Source organism: Aquarana catesbeiana, linkage group LG02 (genome assembly GCF_042186555.1).
Source record: "Aquarana catesbeiana isolate 2022-GZ linkage group LG02, ASM4218655v1, whole genome shotgun sequence".
Taxonomy (NCBI): Eukaryota; Metazoa; Chordata; class Amphibia; order Anura; family Ranidae; genus Aquarana; species Aquarana catesbeiana.
This window is the reverse complement of record NC_133325.1, coordinates 604,833,979-604,856,882: the sequence shown is the minus strand read 5'-3', so window position 1 is coordinate 604,856,882 and position 22,904 is coordinate 604,833,979. Positions and strand designations below refer to the sequence as shown.

Here is a 22,904-nt window from a genome sequence, read left to right as displayed (position 1 = left end):
GACAAGGGGCACCCCTGTCTCATCCCGTTTTTCATCTTAAAGGGTGCAGACTGCGATCAATTTATTCTTATAGTTGCTGTTGGGTGGTGATATAATGTTTTGATCCACCGGATCATTCTAGGACCAATTCCCATGATTTCTAAAGTCTGTATCATGAGCCCCCAGTCTACCCTGTCAAAGGCCTTTTCGGCATCTATTGACAGGAGAAGACCTGGGGGCCCACTTTTTTTTATCCTCTGGAGAAGGAGTAGCGTTCTCACCCCGTTGTCCCTTCCCTCCCTTCTAGGAGTAAAACCCGCCTGATCAGGGTGTACCAGAAGATTCATCAAACCTTTCATCCTGCCTGCCAGTACTTTAGCAAACAATTTTGTGTCTGCATTTAGCAGCGAAATTGGCCTATAACTGGAACACATCGTCCCGTCTTTCCCCTCCTTCAAGATTACTGTAATTGTGGCAGACAGGGCCTCACCGCCCATTTCATAGTCTATCCCCAAGCCGTTCATGTATTTGCATAACTTTGGAGTTAGAATCTCTTTGTATTTTTTATAGTACTACGTTGTAAACCCATCCGGACCAGGGCTTTTCCCCTGAGCCGAGTCTGATAGGGCTTTATTTATTTGCTCCTCTTTAGCTATTCTATTGAAAGTTTTTTTTTTTCTTGTTCCATAAGATCCTTCAGTTCATCTCTTTTTGTTACTAAGTTTTGGTATAATTCTATCTGAGTACCCCGGTATTTCTTATGTTCTTGCTCGGCTCTGAAAATCTCTTGCGTTAGTTTTTTAATTTTCCCCGTTTTTTTCTCCTTGCACCAACTTCTATCAGGATCTACCTTATGTAGGCCTTGTGCGCCTCCCACAAGGTGGACCCCGATACCTCTCCTGTATCATTTGTTGCAAAATACTGCTCTAATTCCTTTCTTACAATTACTGAGGTCGCCTCATCCCGGATTAGATCTTCATTTAGGCACCAAGCATAGGGTTGTCTTTAGTTACCAGGTACTACCATCTTCATTCTTACTGCGGAGTGATCTACTCCAGCATCTATTACCCACTCAATCTATGTTCGACCAAGATGTAGTCTATCCTGGAGTAGGTCCCGTGTACAGGGGAATAAAACGTAAAGTCCTGTTTTTTAGAATGCAGAATCCTCCAAATATCTACCAGTTGGCACTCATGCATTTTTTGTTTTATCTTCTTTAGTTGTACGCTATTTGTCCCCTGTACCCGGGACGTACTATCCAAGCCTGGATCCATGCAGACGTTTATGTCCCACATCAGAATCACATGCCCTCTCTTAAATTCCATCAGCTTCCCCAAGGTGTCCTTTAAGTACTTAATCGGGTTCCTATTCGGAGCATAGATATTTGCCAACATACACTCCATTTCGCTCTGCCTTTTAGGAAGAGGTATCTTTCTTCTGGGTCAGTCAACCTTTCCTCCAATGTAAACCGGATTCCTTTCCCAAACCCTATTGCAACACCTCTAGCTCTCTTTGTGATTGTGTCTCCATAGTACCATGTCGGAAAGTTATGGCAATGCAGTTTCACATTGGACTCATGGGATAGATGGATCTCTTGTAAAAAGACCACCCCTGCCCCATATCGTTTTAACTCTTTTAAAATCTTCTGTCTTTTGGTGGGAGTGTTTAAGCCTCTAACATTGTAGGTCATAAAAGTTATTGTTGTCATTTCTTCTTTCCTATGCTTTTCACATTTTACTATCTCGGAGACTGACCGTTCTTATTTGCAAAGTACCAGAGGTGCCCTCCCCTCCCACACTCCCTCCACAACCCCCCCTCTTCCCCCCACCTCCCCTCACGCCCCCCTCACTCAGGTTTCACCCTGGCCACTAGATTGTCGAGGGTCACAGATGCCAAGGCCCTCAACATATCTCTTCATCCCGAGGTGAGGCTCCAAGTGTGCCCTCCTGTCCCCCCCCATCCGGATAAGATGAGGGTAAGAAGGAGCAGTAAACCGGCCACCAGCTAAGTGCCTAACCTGGTATGGCCTGCCTCGACCGCCTTCCCACTCCACCTCCCCCCCCCACACCCTTATAGATTTTAATTTAGATCATCCCTCCGACTCCTAGGTCCTGCTTTTCTATTCCTTTTTTTCTACCTAAATGATTACCAGGTCTTTATCTGTCCAGCCTGGTAACTCTGGCACCTGAAGGTCCAATTTATTACAGAAAGTCTCCAACTCTTCAGGAAATCTTAGCCTGCCTGATCTCCCATCTTTAAAGCCCAGCAGACATGCCGGGAATCCCCAGTGGTACTTAATGCTCTGTGCCTGCATCTGCTCCAATAGCGGTTTTAATAGTCTCCTTCTTGCCAGAGTATCAGGTGCCAGGTCAGTAAAAACTTGAATTTCTGTACCGTCATATCGTAGGGGAACTTTACCTCTCATCTTTGTCCAGATTTCTGCTTTATCTTCATAGAACCTGAACCTAACTATTATGTCCCTTGTCCTAAGCCCCTCTGTGTTGTTTAATTTTCCAACCCGGTGTACCCTCTCTATTTTAGGGAAGTCCTGAACTCATCTGTCCAAAATAGGGCCAAAAATTGTACATATTATTCTTCTCAGATCTTCTCTTTTTTCCGGGACTGATTGAATTCTCATGTTCTGTCTCCTGTTACGGTTTTCTTGATCTTCCAATCTGTAGAGGATTTTTTTTCTATTATGTTGGATTAATTTGACTTGCTTCTGTAAATTACCCAGCTCCTGGACTTGTCTATCTGTTCTCTTTTCCACCGACTCTACTCTTGCCAGCAAATTTCCCAGATCAGCTCTGAGCATATTTATCTCTGTTTTAATAGAGTTTTCTAAGCTGAGAAACATTCCCGTTTTCTCTCCTTTAGTGGGGATTTGGGCATCCTCCCTCTGTTCCTCCATTCTACTTGTTTACATTTCGCTTTCTGTTGTTAAATCATCCCTAGAGTGATCTGAGGCTTTTCCCGTCATCTTCTCTGCCCCCCTTTTCTTATCAACTTTGACTGGCCCCTGTTTCTCTTGGCCTGTGATCTTGGGGCTACCTCCTTGAGCCATATATTGTTTAATTTTAATTTTAGATAGTCCAGTCTGATCGACCTCTAATGGAGCTACAATAGCTACTATGTCTATAGGGGGGGATTCTAGTAAGTTAAACCCACCCCTCGTCCCTCCCCAACTCCTTTGTGACTGCAGAATTTATCCACACCTATGGGATTGGGTTAGATACCTCGCACCAGAGTTATATCCCTGTTTCGTGCCCACAGTTGTAATTATCAAGAACCGTCTATCATTCAGAATGTCATTTCTCCAACGAACGGACCCTTAGTCACACCCCGTTGTTAAGCACCTGGTAAATGTTTGCTGTAATCCTCGTCAGTTTTACAGAATAGTTGCAGAGTGGTTGCCTCCTTAAACCTCAGAAGGGATTCACACCTAATACGTTCCCGGCTCAGCCAGTTCCGTACCTGTAATTTGGTTCCTTCAATGCCTTATACATAAACAGGTCTCTTGTGTGAATAAGCCCCCAACAATCCATTCAGTAATTAATACCCCCTCTCTTACTTCCTTGTTTAGGACACAGATAGTTTCGAGTCCATGGGTATATTTAGCCTCGGCCTCCACAATAGCCACTTAAACTATACAATGCAATGGGGGGGTACCTCCTTTTTCTCTTCTTCTGAACTGCTATTTCATGCCTCCTGGCTTCGCGTCCAGCTACTCCAGCTGTACTTCATATTCCCATCGCACACTTTCCTGGATAAGCTCATGAAATATGGGTGCTGCAGCAACAACCAGCTGGATACTGGTTCAAGTCAAAATGGAAATATTTGCCAGCACACCATGGAACAGCGTAGATAGCGTCCAAACATGTAGTTTATTGCATGATCACAACACACAGAGAGTGCAACGTTTCGGAGTCACGCAGGACCCCTTCGTCAGGCAGCGAGTCCAGCTGGCTCCTCCCTCCATCGGGTCTGTGGTTGGGCCAAAGAAGGGTATCCTTCAGGGGTCTAGCAGAAGCTCCAGCCGTCCAGGTCAGGTCGATAGGGTAGCGGGGAGAAGAAACAAGGGGGGGAGATCTCACCGCTCCCCTTCCCACACACACCGTCCCGCTCAGCGCGGCTCAGCTGTCTCACCCACGATCCACCCGGTGATCCACCGGGCGTGCGGCGCACCAGTGTGCGTGTTCCAGGACAGAGGAGGGGGATGTCATCTGCGGGCTCCAAATCTATCCCCTCTTCAGGTCCGCCAGGCTCTCCTCCAGGTCAACGCATCAGACGGCACAATCAGGCCCCTCCCTCCGTGACAGACCTTACGTCCTCACGTCTGCATCGTCAAGCCCCCCTTGATCGCCCCTAGTGTTAACATTTTCCCTGCCAGTGTCATTTTTACATTGATCAGTACATTTTTATAGCACCGATCAATGCAATAATGTCCCTGGTCCCCAAAAAGTGTCACCTAGGGTCAGATTTGTCCGCTGCAATGTCACAGGCCTGCAAAAAATTGCAGATCACCGCCATTACCAGTAAAAACAATAAAAAATCCCATAATTTGTAGACACAATAACTTTTGTGCAAACCAATCAATATACGCCTATTGCATATTTTTTTTTTTACCAACAATATGAAGAAGAACATATCGGACTAAACTGATGAATACATTTGTTTTTTTTTAGATTTTTTTTTGGATATGTATTATAGCAGAAAGTAAAAAAATAAATTGTTTTTTTGTTTAAGGTGTCAAAGGTGATCAAATATCACCAAAAGAAAGTTCTATTTGTGAGTAAAAAAGGACATCAATTTTGTTTGGGTACAGCGTCGCACGACCGCACAATTGTCAGTTAACCACTTGACCACTGGGCACTTAAACCCCCTTCCTAACCAGACCAATTTTCAGCTTTTGGTGCTCTCACACTTTGAATGAGAATTACTCAGTCATGCAACACTGTGCCTATATGAAATTTTTGTCATTTTTTTCACACAAATACAGGTTTCTTTTGGTGGTATTTAATCACCGCTGGGTTTTTTATTTTTTGCGCTATAAATTTTAAAAAGACTGAAAATTCAATTAAAAAAAAAAAAATTGTTTGTGTTAAAATTTATTGCAGAGTATTGGCGAGGATTGGCAGAGTATTGCAGTGTTGCAAAGTATTGGCAGATTATTGCACAGTGTTGCAGAGTATTGCACAGTGTTGCAGAGTATTGCAGGTTATTGGCAGTGAGCAGCGCTGTGGGCACTACACATCCAACCCACAGCGCTGCTGCAATCTCTCCCCCTCTCACTGTACCCATCAGTACACAGAGGGGAGGGAGTAACTTCGTCATGACGTGACGCCGGTTTGTTTACAAGTGATCGCTCCGTCATTTGACGGAGCGATCACGTGGTAAACGGCCACGATCAGCGGCTATTTACCGTGATCCGTGATGCGCCGGGTCCTCCGGACCCGGTGGTCACGGATGTTCCCGGGTGCGCAACATTCTGGCATGACGTCCCACGGACGTGCACCCAGAATAAGCCAACCACGCTGTAGCCGTCTTTCGGCTACGGCCTGGTCGGCAAGTGGTTAAAGCAACGCAGTGCCTTATCGCAAAATATGGCCAGGTCATTAAGGGGGCAAAGCCTTCTGGGGCTGAAGTGGTTAAAGAATCTCTTAGAAGAGAGCTACTATATGGTAAATCTCTGGATATACAGGTCGGGGGTGACAGTGTGTATTTGAGACGTGTATTGTAAGTCATAATTGCTATAGCTAATATTGTGAACGTTTGATATTTACGTCAAAATATCAGGTGGAAGAGTAGAGTTAACTGAGTAGAAGCCCAGCGATGATCACTGTCAGTCAGCTGGCACTTGGATTGATATCTTTGTGCAGGGTGAAGTTAAGCGTGCCATCGTTGTGCATCAGAGATATCGTGGTGGTAGTTTGACCAGCCATTTGTAATAAGTTGGTGAAGGTGGCTGGGGTCTGACGCCATGTCTTTCACAGGCTCATGTAATAAAAGCTTAGATTTCTGTGCCTCTGTTGAGAATTTTGAAAATGAATTTCTCCATAATGCCTATAGCGTCTATAGTGTCTAGAACACTCTTTATGATTTCCAGTTTATATTCACCTGAACAGACATATGAGTAATTTATACAATCAGCTGAGTTGTCCTTCAAACACAAATTAGGAAGCTATGAACATGCATCTAAGGAAAGAATTTCACAGCTCATCCAAGCATGCCAACACGCATGAGCCATTGGAATGGTTTCCTTACCCAACATTGTTCTTTGAAACAATGGCCAAAATGTTGTGGTAGTATGACATTGTTAAAAAAATAAATCTTTGCATGTATTGTAATACTGTCATTTTACCTTAAAATATGCCACACAATATTCATGCCATTTTATTAAATATTACAATATATTATCTAAATCACAATGGAATGTAGACAGTATACAAAGGTTCAGGTATAGGATATTTTTTTTAAAACCGAGATATTTAAAAAAATATATTTTTCTTTGTTTTACAACACTGATCAATGAAAGGCCACAGGAATTAAATATATATTCATTCACACATTCTAATAACATTGTAATATAATTCAGTGCTCACATCATGCATACAATATACAAAATTATAAATATAGCTGCTGTATAGAGACATGCAAAATGAGAGTCCCCAAGGAAAGTCACACTAGAATTGTGTAGAATACACTGATATAAGCAAACGTTTGAAATGATACCAAAATGATACAAAGCCACAAAAACATAAGCACTATAAACATTTTTCCTTCTTAAAGATTGATTAAAAACAGGTTATGCAGTAAAAGGCTCAGTTTAGGAAAAACAGGATAATTATAAAATAACGTAACAGCATTGCTGACTGCAGTAAAGTGCTTGCTAAAAACCCCTTCCATTGCAAACAGAACATGTTGTGGTCTAGTCAAGTTGTGAAAAGGATAGATAGTAGTGGTATTGCCATTGTAAACCTCCAGGTCTGTAGAATTGGGCAAATGTTTCCAGTATCAGAAACAGCGGTGGCTGGTGCTCCATTACTTGACGGGGGTGTCGGCCAGCCCCGCACTTACCCCATATAGGTTCATCGTGTGTTGTCTCCCTCCTCCTCGGCTTCACAGGGCCTTCCCCTGTGTCTCCTCCTCAGTGACCAATATGATCTCTTCTCTTGGCCAATCAGGTCTCAGGACCCGCTTCCTGATTGGCCACCCTTTTTTGAAGCCTCCAGTTCTAATCAGGTGCTTCTAAGAAAGAAAAAAAAAAAAAGAAAAAACCCCATTGCAATCCATGCGTCCGACACCCTGCATTTAAATTAGGGGCTGGGCGCATGGATTAGGGGGCGGCGCCCCTTATGGACGAGCCACCACTGATCAGAAAGCACCCATACAAGGTAGACTTGGTAATAGTAAGCAGTTTTTGCACCTAAAGAGCAATTCAAGGAGACACAATAATTACATAAATCATTAAGCACTCCAAAAAGTCGGATCTCTTGGTTCCTTGAAACTATTATCTTTACACAGGGTCTGGTTAGGAAAGCAGACTTCATGTCTGCATAAGTGATGTGCATAGAGTTTCTTATGGTGAAGTTGGGAATCCAAGACCTGCAGAATCTGAAGCTCAGTAGTACCTATTCCACACTGTGTGCAGGTCAGTCCCGTTAATTTTGGGCACAAACCCTGTACAGTGTAAAGTGAGAAAAAGATCTAAAGTATTCATTATAATATGAGAGTACCCTAAAAACCCTGTACTGCCGAAAACTCCAGTATCAAAGTATGGCTTAAAGGGGAGCATTACTTGCATGCCAACATTAACTATGTTAACAGTCTTGCTGGGACGGACACAAGACAGTATCAGGAAGGCTAAAATGGTAGTTTCTTTGAGAAAATGCTAATTCTGATTCCCTGTGTTAGTGTTAGCCACATGTCTGAAGACCTGTGGACCATGCCAAGTGATCATTTCTAAAGAGCAATATCAAAAGATCAGATTTACTAATCCTCGCTTTAGCAGAAATCATGTGACCAAATGTCTAGGCTTTAGCTCCTCTGTTTAGCACTAATTAGATCATATTCCCCATGAAATGTAGGAATTTCTATTTATTAATGCATCCAGTCAAGATGATTAACATTTGAGAAGATCATTTTAATGTAAAAAAAAAAATTATCAAAATTGTTATTAAATACTATTATTACTTGTGGAAAATAAGCTGGATTGTAGCAATGTGTTGTAATCTGCTTTGTAAAATTTTCACTTACATCCTATAGTTCCTGAGTTACTAAAGGTTTTTAATAAAGAGGCCCTTTCTTCCTGTAGTAAAGCAAGAAACTCACTCCCCTCTTCAAACAATGGGGTCTTTACACCATTCTCACTATTTACCATTACCTTGTGTGATACAAAAACTAATGTTCCCCAAGACATTAGTTTGACAGGAACCATCAACTTTATTGTCCTGCAATTAATGATTAGGTTCTAACCACATAGAAAGGTGCTCTTCCTGAAAGATTGGCCAAGACTGACTTGTACTGTTTAGGAAATATGGCTGTTAGTCAGCTGTTATTCTATTGTACAGCATGAATGGAGGAGCCTGAAGATTGACATTTCTTGCCAGAACACACAAGCAGATATGTAGCCTTCATAAGAGTACACAGGTGGCCGATTTAGATTTTTTGTCTTGCATGCTCTGGATATTTTCTGGGTTTTCCTGAAGAGGCGGCTCAGTAACTTTAGCTTCTTCCTGCTTAGTGTTCTGATTTTCATCTTTGCTGTTATTTGTTTTTTCTGCTTGCTTGGTCTTCTCAGGACCATTTTCTTTTGAAGAATTAGCTATGCCTCCATTTACTTGCAGGGACTGACTTGTTGTAGATCGTCTTTTAAATAGTGATAACTGGAAAGGAGTAAAAAAGTAAGCATGTTACTTCATAAACCCAATATGACAAATGAAAGCCACTGTATACAACAATAAATAATTTAAAAACTAGAGTTCTCACTAACAATGACTATAACACATATAAAGTGAAGAGTTCTAATGATTTTGTGGTATTTAATATTCTAATAGGGAAGGATTAAAAAACTGTTATTTAGTAATCAATGTAAATTCATGTTAATATTGGCACTCTTATATTGCATATTAAAAGTTGCACTTACATGTACATATACTGTATATATTTATAAAATTGCAACGTACTCATTGAAATGAGTTAAAGTGGCAACACATTGTTAACGTGAATTATAACATTATTTAGCTGGTTACATTCACATTGTAGATTCCATTTAAAATGCTGTGAAATATGCTAAAGCATTATACATAAAATAAAATTAACTTTTTAGCTTTATCAATAAACTGCAAACACGGTGATAAATGTCAAAATACACTGCATTCCTGTTGGACATGAATTCTGATTCACTGTTCTATGTCATGATACTTTGCAAACTGCTTTTTATTTAAAAAAATAAAAAAATAAAATCTGACTCTAATGGGCTGCTGTTACTCTAGGCCACCATAGTGCTTTTTAACCACTTACAGACCAGGCAATTTCTGGAACTGTTTGTTTACATTTAAAGCAGAGGCCCTAGAAAATAAATTGGTGGATTTTGCAAATTTTTTATGTCACATGGTATTTGCGCAACAGTTTTTCAAATGCAATTTTTGGGAAAAAATAAAATAAAATACACGTTTTTAAATTTTAAAGCAAAAAAAAACCCAAAAAACAATACATAACCCAATTTTTTTGTAAAATATAAAAGATGATGCTATGTGCCTCAACTCCTTATTTAGAGGGACAGGTTATATGTGGGGGAACACTAACCTTGCTTTAGATAAATCCAACCCTACTCGTGCATGCCTTAAGCGAGCCCCAAAGGCAGGTTTACGGGTGGCAAAGATGTTACAGTCTCTTAATCTAGTTGATGCATGGTGTGAGTCCCACCCTGTAATGAGAGACTACACCTTTTTCTCTGCACCCCATGCCACATACTCCCGAATTGACCATATATTTGTCTTGTGCACTCCCAGCATCTGTAAAGCCACTACTGTAGAAAGGCATGGTCAGATCATTCTACAGTTTCTGCGTCTTTTGTCAGTGTTATCGGGTCCTCCTTGTTCTAGCCAGTGGAGGCTCAATGAATCTCTACTATCGGATCCATGCTGGTGTGAGGACATACGGATCAGCTTAAAGCAGTACTTTAGTGAGAATATGATGGAGGGTATTTTCCCTGTAACTAACTGGGCAGCCCACAAAGCAGTAGTACATGAGAAACTAATCCAGCTATCATCTCAACTCCATAAAACACGGAAGGCGCAGATCCAAGCACTGGACACTGAGCTACAATCCATGCTCAAACGTCATAAGCGTTCCCCTGGCGATTCGCTGCTTCAGCGAACTGATGAGCTTAGGGTAGAGCTAAATTTAGCATTGACACCTAATGCAGAGAAGAGTGTCCCGTTGGGCTTCCACTAAATTTTAAGCTTATATTATATATTATTATAAGCTTGACCCATGTGCGATAACTTTTGCTGTTCCCAGGGTACGATGTTCTGATGGTACATACTCCCAGAATCCCCATAAAGTATTGGAGGTACTGGAAATACTGGAGATTCAGTAACTTTTACTCATCTCTTTATAAAAATCAGGGTGGGGTGGACCCGCAATTATGTACCCAATACTTGCAGGGTGTCTCATCACCCAAAATTTCAGCACTACATAGGTCCTGTATGGAAGCCCCTTTCACAGCATAGGAGGTATTGGAGGCTATTAAGTCTACTAAGTCAGGTTCTGCCCCAGGACCGGATGGATTTCCGGCTCCCTATTAAATCCAAAATTTAAAGATTCCCTGGTTCCGTATTTGGTTCGATATTTTAATGCTCTTCGGGATGGGGCCCCTCTGGACCCTTTCTCCCAAATGGCTTATATTTCAGTGGTACCAAAGCCTAATAAGGACCCTGGGGAAGTTGGGAACTATTGGCCCATCTCACTTATTGATAATGATCTTAAAGTGGAGTTCCACTCACTTTTACAACTCTTCACCATCCCTCACTAAACTGTGCACTGTAAACAAATTGGATATTTTATTTTTTTTCTCAGCACCTACTGTATATCTGCTGTATTCATTCTTCACTTCCTCCTCCCTGGCCGCGGCCCATCACAACATTTCCTGTTTGCAATGCCTTCTGGGAAGGGGCGGCAACTTCCTTTGAAACTGCCGTTGCTATGGAAAGCTGACCTGAAACCTATTACACTGCTTGTGCTGCACTGAGCATGTGCAAGATCTGCAAGGATGGGATCCAGGAAGAAATACAGTCTGGCTTCAGATGCCCACACTTAAGATGGCCACGGCCTGCTGTAAGTTTATAAAATAACAAACTACTGCTATAAACTAACAAAACAGGCCTTAGTTTAGAGACTAACTTTACTAGAATACATTAAGCTTGTGTATTATAGGGGTATTTTTATTTAAAAAGTATAATTACGGCCGGAACACCACTTTAAACTGTTTACGAAAGTGTTGGCTAACACAGACTGTCCTCCTTCATAAATACATATGTCCATAAGGATCAGGTGGGCTTCATCTCGGGTCGTCAAGGACCAGATCAGATTCGCAGAGCAGTGGGCAGTCTGGTTGGTCAGGGGAGCCCGCACAAGAGGGGACTTCGCCTGTCAATAGACTGGCAGAAGGCCTTCGATTCTTTCAATTATTTATTTCAGGTTTTGGAAAACTGGGGTCTTGGTCCCCTTTTTTGCGTACCCTGGGAATGCTTTACGCTCGCCCACAAGCTAGGGTGAAATTGATGGGCTGTCATTCTGTCCCCATCTCAATTGAAAAGGGCACAAGGCAAGGGTGTCCACTATCCCCGTTACTCTTTGCTATTGCAATTGAGAAAGTTTCTATAGCCATCCAAGAAGATACGCGCGTACAGGGAGTGCGGTGTGGTTCTTCTATGCATAAGTGTGCATTATTTGAGGACGACATGTTGTTCGTCACCTCTCCCCTTATCTCCCTTCCAAATATACTTAGAACCCTACATGAGTTTGGTCAGGTGTCTGGGCTCAGAGTGAATGAGAAAAAATCCTCTGCAATGAACATCCCTGAATCAACGTTTTCTCGTTTACAGGACTCCTTTCCATTTCAATGGATGAGTACAGCTCTCCCATATTTAAGAATTAACCTCCCTTCCACATACTCAGCATTATATGCAGTGAATTGTCCTGCTTGCTTTCAGCATTTAGAACTACTACTTTCTATCTGGACCCTATATGGTCTTTCGTTTCTCGGTAGGATACACACAGTCAAAATGACTCTTCTGCCTAAACATTTCACTACTTACTTAGATTGTTACCAGTGTCGGTCTCTAGGGTGTATTTCTTCCGTTTTCAGTCCAAAGTTTTAAAGATTATTTGGGGCACGAAGGGCAAAAGATTGGCTCGGTTAACTTTGTTTGCTCTTAGGGCAAAGGGGGGTCTTGGAGTACCCGACTTTGATGCGTATTATAAGTCAGCCCAACTAATGCAACTGTCGGTTGTGTACTCTCGCCACCAAAGACCGGAATGGATTCAGATGGAACGCCAGGCCGTCCCCTCTTTCACAATCGATTATTTGCTATGGCTCCCTTTAAAAGATTGCCCCTTAATAAGAGCACCTACCTTATCTCACTCCTTTGCTTTATGGGATCGTTTGCAAACTAATCCATTACTAACTTCTGCATTCACCCCATTGGCACATATAATTCATAATCCTGCCTTACCTCCTGGTATGGACATAGGGGCATTTAAGTGGTGGACAGGCAAGGGCTTATATCGTATCAGCCACTTCTTCACTCATAGGAGGCCCCTTCACCCTTGCTCATTGTTCCTCAGTCCTAAAAATGCCCGTTTCAGAAAAATTCATTTTTTTTTTCAAATTTCTCACTTTCTATGTTCAATTTGGCCAGCAAGAGAACGCCCTTCAATGACCACATACGAACATTGGCGCACTAGGGACCAGGGCAATAGAGGGGGCATCTCTATGATGTATGAATCACTGCTCACCCCACCTCAGAAACAGACAGCCATACATGCTGGCCTGGGAGAGGTGCTCACAATATGGTACTTGGTCCTGACCCGCCTGGCCTAGGATGTATGCTACGGCAACATCAGAATATTTCAAGGGCTGTTTAGTGCGGTGTTCGATGTTGCATATATGGTAAGAGTGCCCTAAAATTATGGTATTCTGGAATAGGGCGGTCTCAATGATCCGCAAAGTGGCAGGGCTCTCTTTTGTTGAACAACCAAGCTTGGCCTTGCTTAATGTTTTACCTAATAAATGGCCGCGTCCGTTGAAATGTCTGATTTACTTTATACTGCTGGCAGCTAAGATCACTATTGTGGGAGCATGGAAGACACCCCTAGTATCTTACATTCAATTTAAAAACAAAATATCATGGATTATGATGCATGAAAAAATTGCTAGCATTATCACTGACCAAAGTGCTTTGTTTTAACGAATGTGGGAACCCTGGGCATCATATATTCATGTACCTTTGTCATAACCATAGGTACTGTGCAGACACCAAGCTCCTCTCCCCCTAATATTTATACATCCCCGTCCTAGTTCTCTCCTTGTCCCAAAGATCATAAAATAAACAACTTCTTTCCCCCTCTCCTCTCCCTTTCTCCTTTTGTCTCTATCCTTTTCTCCTTCCCCTCTTTCTGCACAATGCCGAGAAATTCTCTCTCAAGGTTCAGTTGTGAGAATTACAGTTGTATTATAGTGGGTGACAGATAGCATTAACTGTGATTTAAGACTAATAAGAGAACCTTCTTAGTTCTGTTATTCGCTACACATGTCAGATTCTCTTAAGAGTTAGTGAGTTCTGTTCCTATGACTTAATATCACCACTTTGTTAGTTCTATTTTTATTGGTCTTAGAACTTGCCTGACTAAACCACTGTCCTGAAACTCTCAACAATGTAAACTAGGACAAAATATATAACGTTAAACAATTCAACCTGCAGTTGGGAGGTGTTATCCTGCCCCTGTGACAGTTTGCTCCCATATGGGGTGGAGGGGGGTGTGGAGTGACACCCTTTACTTTAGGCTTAGCATTACATATTGTTAATTTTGTTCTTTCCTGATTGTTACATGATTGTAGCATAAGATTTAATTAACAAGAATTTCTTTACAAAGTCCAAAAGTATGACAGATGCTGTCTATCTTTTGTTTGTTCATTATGATAAAAGTCAATTAAAATATTGAAACAGAAACATTTTAAAGATGATGTCATGCTGCGTAAACCGATACTAAATGTGTCATCTACAGGCGACGCTTTAAAATTCTTTACAGGTTACCACGTTAGATGTACAGAGGAGGTCTAATGCTAAAATTGCTGCCCATGATCTGACATTCACGGTGGTATTAATTTATATTTTTACACTGTTGCTTTTAAAAAAAAAAAAAATGTAATCACTTTTAGTGCTGTCACACAGAATGTAAACATCCCTGTGACAGCAAAAGGCAAGTGACAGGTACTCTTTATGGAAGGAGCTGGGGTCTACAGGACCCCAGCTTGTAATAACAGCCGAGCGGCTGCTTAGCCGGGCATGCCATTCCTTCAGAGCGCATGCGCCGGTGACTTCACCAGCTGCATCTAAAGTAAATATCTCCTAAACGGCGCACGTTTAGGAGATATTTACAGTACCTATAGGTGAGCCTTATTATAGGCTTGCCTATTGGTAAAAATCATACATGGTAGTTTACTCCCACTTTAACAAAGCTTTTACTTAATGCAAAAACCTGTTAGTCATGTTTGGAAACACTAAGAATATCAAATCTAAGAATAATCAAAACTCTTAAAGTCTAAAATGGTCTTTGGACTAGCAACAAAATTATTTACTTTAATTAGTATTTCTATATTGCTTTTCTTCCCGGGGACTCAAAGCCCTTAGGAGGTGAGGGAACCATCATGGATGCATTCAGTTGAGCCAATTAACCTACAAGCATGTCTTTTTTATTGTGGGAAACCAGAGTACCCAGAGAAATCCCACACAATCACAGAGAGAACATGCAAGTTTTATGCAGATAATTTCTTGGTTAGAGTTTGAACAAAGGACTCCAATATTGCAAAGCAAAATACTAGCCACTAAGCCACTAGTAGTAAGTAGCATTTTGCTATGGGACAGGATTTAAAACCACCCTTTAAGAACACAGAGGGCACATGTCAAGGGGCTTTTGCTTGCTTCAAACAAAATTTGCATTCCTATACAAGTCTAAGGGAAATGAAAATCCTATTAAAGCAGGCCAAATGCAGGTCAAAAATAGGTCAACTGCTGGTCATGTGAACCTTTTAGGGCCTGGTCACACCTGAATAGCACAGGAACGCGGTCCGTGTTCCTTTGTGACTCAGTGCAGTGCGATTTTCAGCCCATTAATTTGAATGGGCTTAAACCGCACTGATCGCACCAAAATTAGTGCATGCACTACTTTTCAAGGACATGCTGAGCCGGATCGCATGGTACAGTACCACGGTACCATGCAATCAGGGAAAGGGAAATGCACATCGTTCACAATGACTTTGGGGTGTCATTGGATTATATTGACACCTGCAGCAGATCACACACCCAGTGCATATGAATGCGTGTTTTCTGGTGAGAACAAGCTCTCAGTCATTTCTAAATCTCAAAAGTGTCTCAAATTGATGTCAGATTGAAGCCATTAACCGAAGCCCAAAGACCTTCAACACAGGCCTTTAAAAAGTATGTAATTGTAACATTTCATATTCCTGATACGTGCCTGCTATAACACGTAGTTACATGAAAATGTTTTCTGTTCTCTTTGTATTGCCTTCTTTTGTGTGAAATCCCTCATGTTCCTGACAGTCTCTCTGCTTTCCTATTAAAAACTGACCACACTAAGCAGGAGAACACACTGTGGTCAGTGCTCTAGCTATGCTGGGAACTCAGTGTGCTCTCCTCCAATGATCAGGCTTGTCCTGACACCCCACCCCCACATAGCCATTCACTGGGAAGCTCAGTGTGCTGCCGTTTCTCCTCCCTCCAGCTCTTATGCAGCTGAAAACAGACATTATGTGATCACTTATAAAAAAAGTGTTTATATTGTTTTTTTTTTATATCTATACTCAAATGTTTTGCATTTCTTTTCTATTTTAAACTGAATGGATTATTTTACAAGGTGAGGGTATACATATACTTTAAACCTTCATATATAAACAGCCCCCCCCCCCCAGAAAAAAACTACAAGGATATTGCCTATCTTCTTGCATTAAAGTTCACTGCTTGCTCTGAAACTGCAGGTGCATAATATTAACTCAATACTGTATATGTGACTTACTCGTCTTGTCTTCTCAAACAATGTTGATTTGGTTACATCTTTTTCTGAAGAGAGGACTTCATGAACACCTTGTGGATTTTCCAGTTCTGCAGGTTAATTATATTTGTAGGTAAAAATAATATTTTTGCTCATAGACAAGATTACAATTTTCTTATAGACTGAATATTATTTGTGAATCAATAACTGGACTGGCAATTTTAAGAACAAATACAAATGCTGCTAAACTTGAAATAAATAGGACCCATGCTTATATACCACAAGGTATGGTATACTTAATTTACTAACTGGTCCAGTTTGTGCTTTGCACTTGGGAATATGTAAAATTGCTGGTGTCCACATACCTTCCAACTTTCACACAGGAGAAAGAGAGATAACTTTCAGAACAAGTTACGTAAACAAAGGACACACCTCATGGAGAAGTAATACACAATGATCATTGCAGTAATCAGTGGGTAAAGGACAAAAGGTCCCACAAGAGCCTCTAATTGCCAAGAACGTAAGGCACTGAATTCAGAGTGTGAAAATTCACAGGTCCATCCATTGACAAGTTACCGTGCTTGTGGTTATTATTCCACAATTTTAACCGACTAATAAATCTGTCACATTTCACAGATGAACCTTTCTGACCAAATCAAATGTCTATGATAAATGTAGGAAAACTAGTACTCTTTTCCCCATATTCTTGTGTGTAACAGATTCAGATTAAGGCCCCTTTCACACTTATATGACTTCAAAGTCGCGCGATTTTACTGCAATTTGGGAGCAGTACTACTTTGTATGACTTTGCTACAACTTTGGCATTAACCATTCTCAGCTTGTGCTTACAAAGTAGTGCTGAAATCGTGTCTATATTATTCAGGTACGATTTGCATGCTACTTGAGGGTTTAACATTGAGGTCAATGGAGTACAAATCGTATGGAAGTTGGACCAAAGTAGTGCAGGGACTACTTTGAAGTCAGCGCGACTTAAAGTCGTGCCAATATGAATGGTAGTCATTGAATATCATGGAGAATGACTTGTCATACGATTTTGCAGTACAAAATCATGGGACAAGTCGTATAAGTGTGAAAGGGGCCTAAAAGTATTGTTTTATGCAGTATTACTTTTTCATATATTTACATTGCAAAAACAAGTCACATGATAATCAATTCAATAATTAATCACTTGCGCACCCCCCAATGCACAGATGCGGTGAGGGGGCGGTCGCTCTGCGCCAGATCATGTACATGTATGTGATCCACCACTTCTGGGTAGGGGGTCCATGCCCCTTGCCCCGTCTGTGCTGTGATTTAGTACAGCACAGGCCAATCAGCAGGTTCAGGCCAATGATTTATGGCCAGGACCTGCTGATCAGCTTAGCGAATCACAGTACTGAGCCCTGTGTTTACTAACACAGGGCTCTGTACAGAGAGCAGCGATGTGGCTGATTTTTTTCTCCCTGCAAAGCAGGAAGAAAAATCAGCCATATCTATTAGTAAAAGCAGCACATAATACACACATTACACTTGTAATGCACTTGTAGGCACACAGTTAACCCCTTGATTGCCCCTAGATGTTAACCCCCTCCCAACCAGTGCCATTAGTACAGTGACTGTGTATAGTATTAGCAATGATCACTGTATTAGTGTCACTGGTGATGTCAGGGTCAGTTAGATAGTTCCCACCCAGCGTCAGTGTCAGATTTCCCGCCGCACTATCACAGTCCCACTAGAAGTCGCTAATCACTGCCATCAATAGTATTAAAAAAAAAAAAAAAATCCAGTACATAATATAATAACTTTCATGCAAACCAATCAATATACACTTATTGGGATTTTTTTTTTTACCAAAGACATGTAGCAGAATACACGTTGTCCAATGTTTATGAAGAAATTGGATTTAAAAAAATAAAATGTATTGGATATGTTTTATAGCAGAAAGTAAGGCATAAATTGGGATAAAATCTTTGGAACAAAGAACACGGAGGAGAGATGGGTTTGCTTTAAGAACAAATTAAATAAGGGCATTAGCCAATGTATCCCATTGGGTAATAAATTTAAAAGAGCGAACAAAAGTCTTGGATGGCTTAACTCCAATGTAAAAATGCATACAAAAGCAAAGGAGAAGGCCTTCAAAAAATACAAGGTTGAGGGATCATCATCAGCATTCAGACTTTATAAAGAATGCAACAGGAAATGTAAGGGTGCAATTAGGGCGGCAAAGATGGAACACGAAAGACACATAGCGGAGAAGAGAAAAAAAAAAAATCCCAAGAAATTCTTTAAGTATGTAAACAGTAAAAAAGGGACGACAGACCATACTGGCCCCATAAAGAATGAGGAAGGACATCTGGTTACAAAGGATGGGGAGATGGCGAATGTATTGAATTTATTCTTCTCCTCAGTCTTCACAAGGGAATCGGGGGGCTTCAGTAACCAAAACTGCAGTGTTTATCCTCATGACATCACAGAAAGCGGTGTGTGGGTGGAGCCTGCGACACTGAAGTCATCACGCTTTCCTCTGCGGAGGTCGATGGTGACAGCAAACAGAGAGTAGAGGAAGCTTGAGGAGACGCCGCTATTTTGAACACCGCACATTTAGACGTTTTATCCTGTAAGTGCAACCTATTTAAGCGTATTACATTTTACTTAAATATTACACTATGGGAGCCTTTTCTGTTTATATTTTTGAGTGACATGGATCTAGCTGCTTCAAACATACTTACTGGTTTTTGGAAGACCAAATTCCCTGGGCTTGGCGAGACCGCTTAGGTGGTCATTTAAGTTGGTAAGGAGACCACATGCTCACCTTGGGTGTAAAACTTTTAGGAGGGATCTTTCTTTGGCTTTTGGTCTCTACATATATAATGATAACCTACTGGCTAAAATGTTCATCACTTGGATAATAGGATTTTTTCTAAGAGCTTACCTGTAAAATCCTTTTCTTTTGATGTACATCACGGGACACAGAGCCACAGTAATAACTGATGGGTTATAGGGTACCACTAGGTGATTGGACACTGGCACACCCTAACCAGGAAGTTCAAACCCCAATATAATCCCTCCCCCTACAGGGATACCTCAGTTTTGTAGAAAAGCAATATAAGTGTATTAGAAGAGGGGCGGGACCTCTGTGTCCCGTGATGTACATCAAAAGAAAAGGATTTTACAGGTAAGCTGTTAGAAAAAATCCTATTTTCTTTCTCGTACATCACGGGACACAGAGCCACAGTAATAACTGATGGGATGTCCCAGAGCAATGCTATCTGAGGGGAGGGGAACACAATCAGACCTGAGGACCCTGTAACTCTGCCTGCAGCACACTATGCCCAAAAGCGATATCCTCATGCCTTCTCACATCCACCTGATAAAATCTGGTGACTGTATGGACTGAAGACCAGGTTGCGGCCTTGCAGATTTGAGCCATAGAGGCCCGGTGATGCACTGCCCAAGAAGCACCAATAGCCCTTGTGGAATGTGCCTTGATTTGAAATGGAGGAATCTTCTGTTTCAAACCATAAGCTTGAATAATCATTTGTCGAATCCATTTAGAAATGGTAGCTTTTGACGCTGCCTGTCCCTTATTGGGACCCTCTGGCAGCACGAACAAAACCTCCGTTTTGCGAATTTGAGCAGTTGCTTCCAGATAGGCCTTGACTGCTCTTACTACATCCAAAGAATGTAGTGACCTTTCTTCCGAAGAACAGGGATCTGGAAAAAAGGAAAGCAGAACAATATCTTGGTTTAGATGAAAATCTGAAACCACCTTCCGAAAAAAACTAGGATGAGGGCGCAATACCACTCTATCCTTGTGTACAATCAAATAAGGCTCTTTACAGGAAAGAGCTGCTAATTCTGATACTCTTCTAGCAGAAGAAATGGCTACCAGAAAAATTAACTCTTGTCAACAAGACCAAAGGAATCTGACGTATTGGTTCAAAAGGCTGTTTCTGTAAAACAGACAGAACCAAATTTAAGTCCCAGGGGTTTAGGGGCACCTTAACCGGAGGATTAAGACGCGTCACCCCCTGCAAAAAGTTTCGGACCAAAGAATGTGAAGCAAGTGGCCGTTGAAATAATATTGATAAGGCCGAGACCCGGCCCTTGATGGTACTCAAGGCCAGCTTCATCTCTAATCCCAATTGTAGAAAATCAAGGATTCTACCTATTACATATTTTCTGGGATGCCAACCTCTGGATTCACACCAGGACACATAAGCTTTCCAGACTCTATGATAAATTACTATGGAAGCTGGCTTCCTTGCATTGATCAAGGTGGATATCACAGGACCCGAAAGCCCACGATTCTTCAGAATGTGGGTTTCAATAGCCAAACCGTCAAATTTAGCATTTGTAAGGCAGGATGGAACACTGGACCTTGAGACAACAGGTCTGGGAGTAACGGTAGGGTCCACGGGAAACCCACCGTCATCCTTACTATTTCCGCATACCAAGTCCTCCTGGGCCAGGCGGGAGCTACCAGAAGTACCGACTTCCTTTCCCGCCTGATCCTGTGAAGAAGTCGCGGCAGTAGCAGAATAGGCGGGAATGCATAAATCAGTGAGAACCGATGCCACGGAATCACCAACGCATCTGTCCCGTATGCAAGAGGATCCTTTGTCCCTGCTACAAATCTGTCTATCTTTTTGTTGAATCTGGATGCAAAGAGATTTACATCTGGGACCCCCCATCTTTGGCATATGGCCCAAAAGACGTCGGGATGCAGAGACCATTCCCCTGGGAGTAACTGCTGGCGACTTAAATAGTCCGCCTGCCAGTTCTCTATCCCTGGAATGAAAACTGCCGATATGCATGGCACCTGCTTTTCTGCCCAGACTAAGATCTGGTTCACCTCTCTTTGAGCAGCTCGGCTCCTGGTGCCTCCCTGATGATTGATCTAAGCCACTGCTGTGGCATTGTCGGACTGGATTCTGACTGGGCAACCCTGTAGCCTGAGAGTCCAGGCTCTTAGGGCTAGACATACCGCACGGATCTCCAGAATGTTCATGGGTAAGGTCCTCTCGGTCTTGGACCATACCGCCTGGGCCGCAGACTGTTCCAAAACTGCTCCCCAACCCGAAAGACTGGCATCCGTTGTTACCACCGTCCAGGTAACCGGTACAAAGGATTTCCCCTTCTGCAGATTTTCGGGTATTAACCACCAATTGAGGCTCTGACGCACAGCCTGAGACAGGTGCCTCAGAAAGTCTAATGCCTGAACCTTCTTGTTTCAGGCCGACAAGATACTGTGTTGCAGCAGTCTTGAGTGAAACTGAGCATAGGGAACTGCTTAGAATGAAGACACCATCTTTCCCAGCAGCCTCATAAAAGGCAGACAGAATGACCCCTCTTGGTCCTGACTACCAGAATCAGCTCCCTTAAAGCAGTGATCTTTGGTATAAATACTTTCTCCTGGCTTGTATCTATGATCAGACCCAAATACTCCAGTCTTCTTACTGGTTTTAGGAAAGATCTTTCTAGGTTGAGAATCCAACCTAGGTGTTCCAGATACTTGACTGTGGTCCTCAAGTTCCCGTTCAAAGAGGCTACCGACCGGTCTATCAAGAGCAGGTTGTCTAGATATGCCATGACAGTTATACCCTGAGCCCTTAATCTGGCCAGAGGAGGAGCCAAGATCTTTGTAAACACTCGAGGCGCAGTGGCTATCCCGAAAGGCAAAGCCACAAACTGGAAATGGCGCCCTCCTATCTCGAAGTGCAGCAACTTCTGATGAGCAGGAAAAAATGGGCACCTGCAGATATGCATCTCTGATGTCTATTGATGCCAGAAATTCTCCTCCCTGCAGGATGGAGACTACTGTCCGAATTGATTCCATGCGGAAGGACCGAATCCTTAGGAATCGATTCAGATCCCTTAGATCCAGAATGGGTCTGATATCCGCATTTGGCTTTTGGACCGTAGCAAGGTTGAAATAGAAGCCCAATCCTTGATCCTTCATGGGAACCACCATAATGACCTCTTGCGACAAAAGCCGCTCGAACGCTAGAAGGAGCGACTGCTTTTTCTCTGGATCCCTGGGGACATTTGATCTGAGGAAACGAGGAGAGGGAAATTCTTGGAACTCCAGCTTGTACCCTAAGGTTACCGTGGAGATTACCCATCTGTCCTGGAAATCCTCCTGCCAGAGCTTTGAGAACTGTAGCAACCGTTCCCCCACTCGAGTGAGCGGGGGCGCCCCTTCATAAAGAGGCCTTAGTGTCTTGTCTAGTAGACTTCTTCCCCCAGGACTTCCTTTGTCCCTGGGGTTGACTCTTGTTTCTTGACCCAGACAGAGGAGGCCATCGCGACGGCCTGGAGGCTGATGCCCCTGGCACTGGGGAAAGAGTCCGTTTGAAAGAGGGATGCTTACTCTTTCTCTTAACAGGTAAAAGAGTGCTTTTCCCACTAGAGATCCTTTGGATATAGTTATCCAAGTCTTCTCCAAACAGCCTTGCACCCCGAAATGGAAACCCGGCCAGGAGCCTCTTACATGGTGCTTCAGCTGACCAATTTTTTAACCATAAGATTCTACGCATATGCACCAACCCAAGTGAAAGATGAGAGGTTTGCATGATAGAATCTCTGATGGCGTCAACAGCAAAACATAAGGCCACTAGAAGGTTAGC

At 42.3% G+C, this 22,904-nt stretch overlaps 1 protein-coding gene across 1 annotated transcript in view; it reads right to left on the bottom strand.

Annotated features, from left to right (window-relative positions):
- Positions 1-7,225: 7,225 nt before the first annotated feature.
- RPGR (retinitis pigmentosa GTPase regulator) overlaps positions 7,226-22,904 on the bottom strand; it is a 196,397-nt gene continuing 180,718 nt past the window's right edge. Inside the window, exons 16-17 of the mRNA XM_073616341.1 lie at positions 16,300-16,385; positions 7,226-8,864 (exon numbers count right to left, since the gene is read on the bottom strand). Coding sequence (XP_073472442.1) covers positions 8,613-8,864; positions 16,300-16,385 — 338 coding nt within the window. The 3' untranslated portion in view covers positions 7,226-8,612. The remainder of the gene's footprint in view (positions 8,865-16,299; positions 16,386-22,904) is intronic.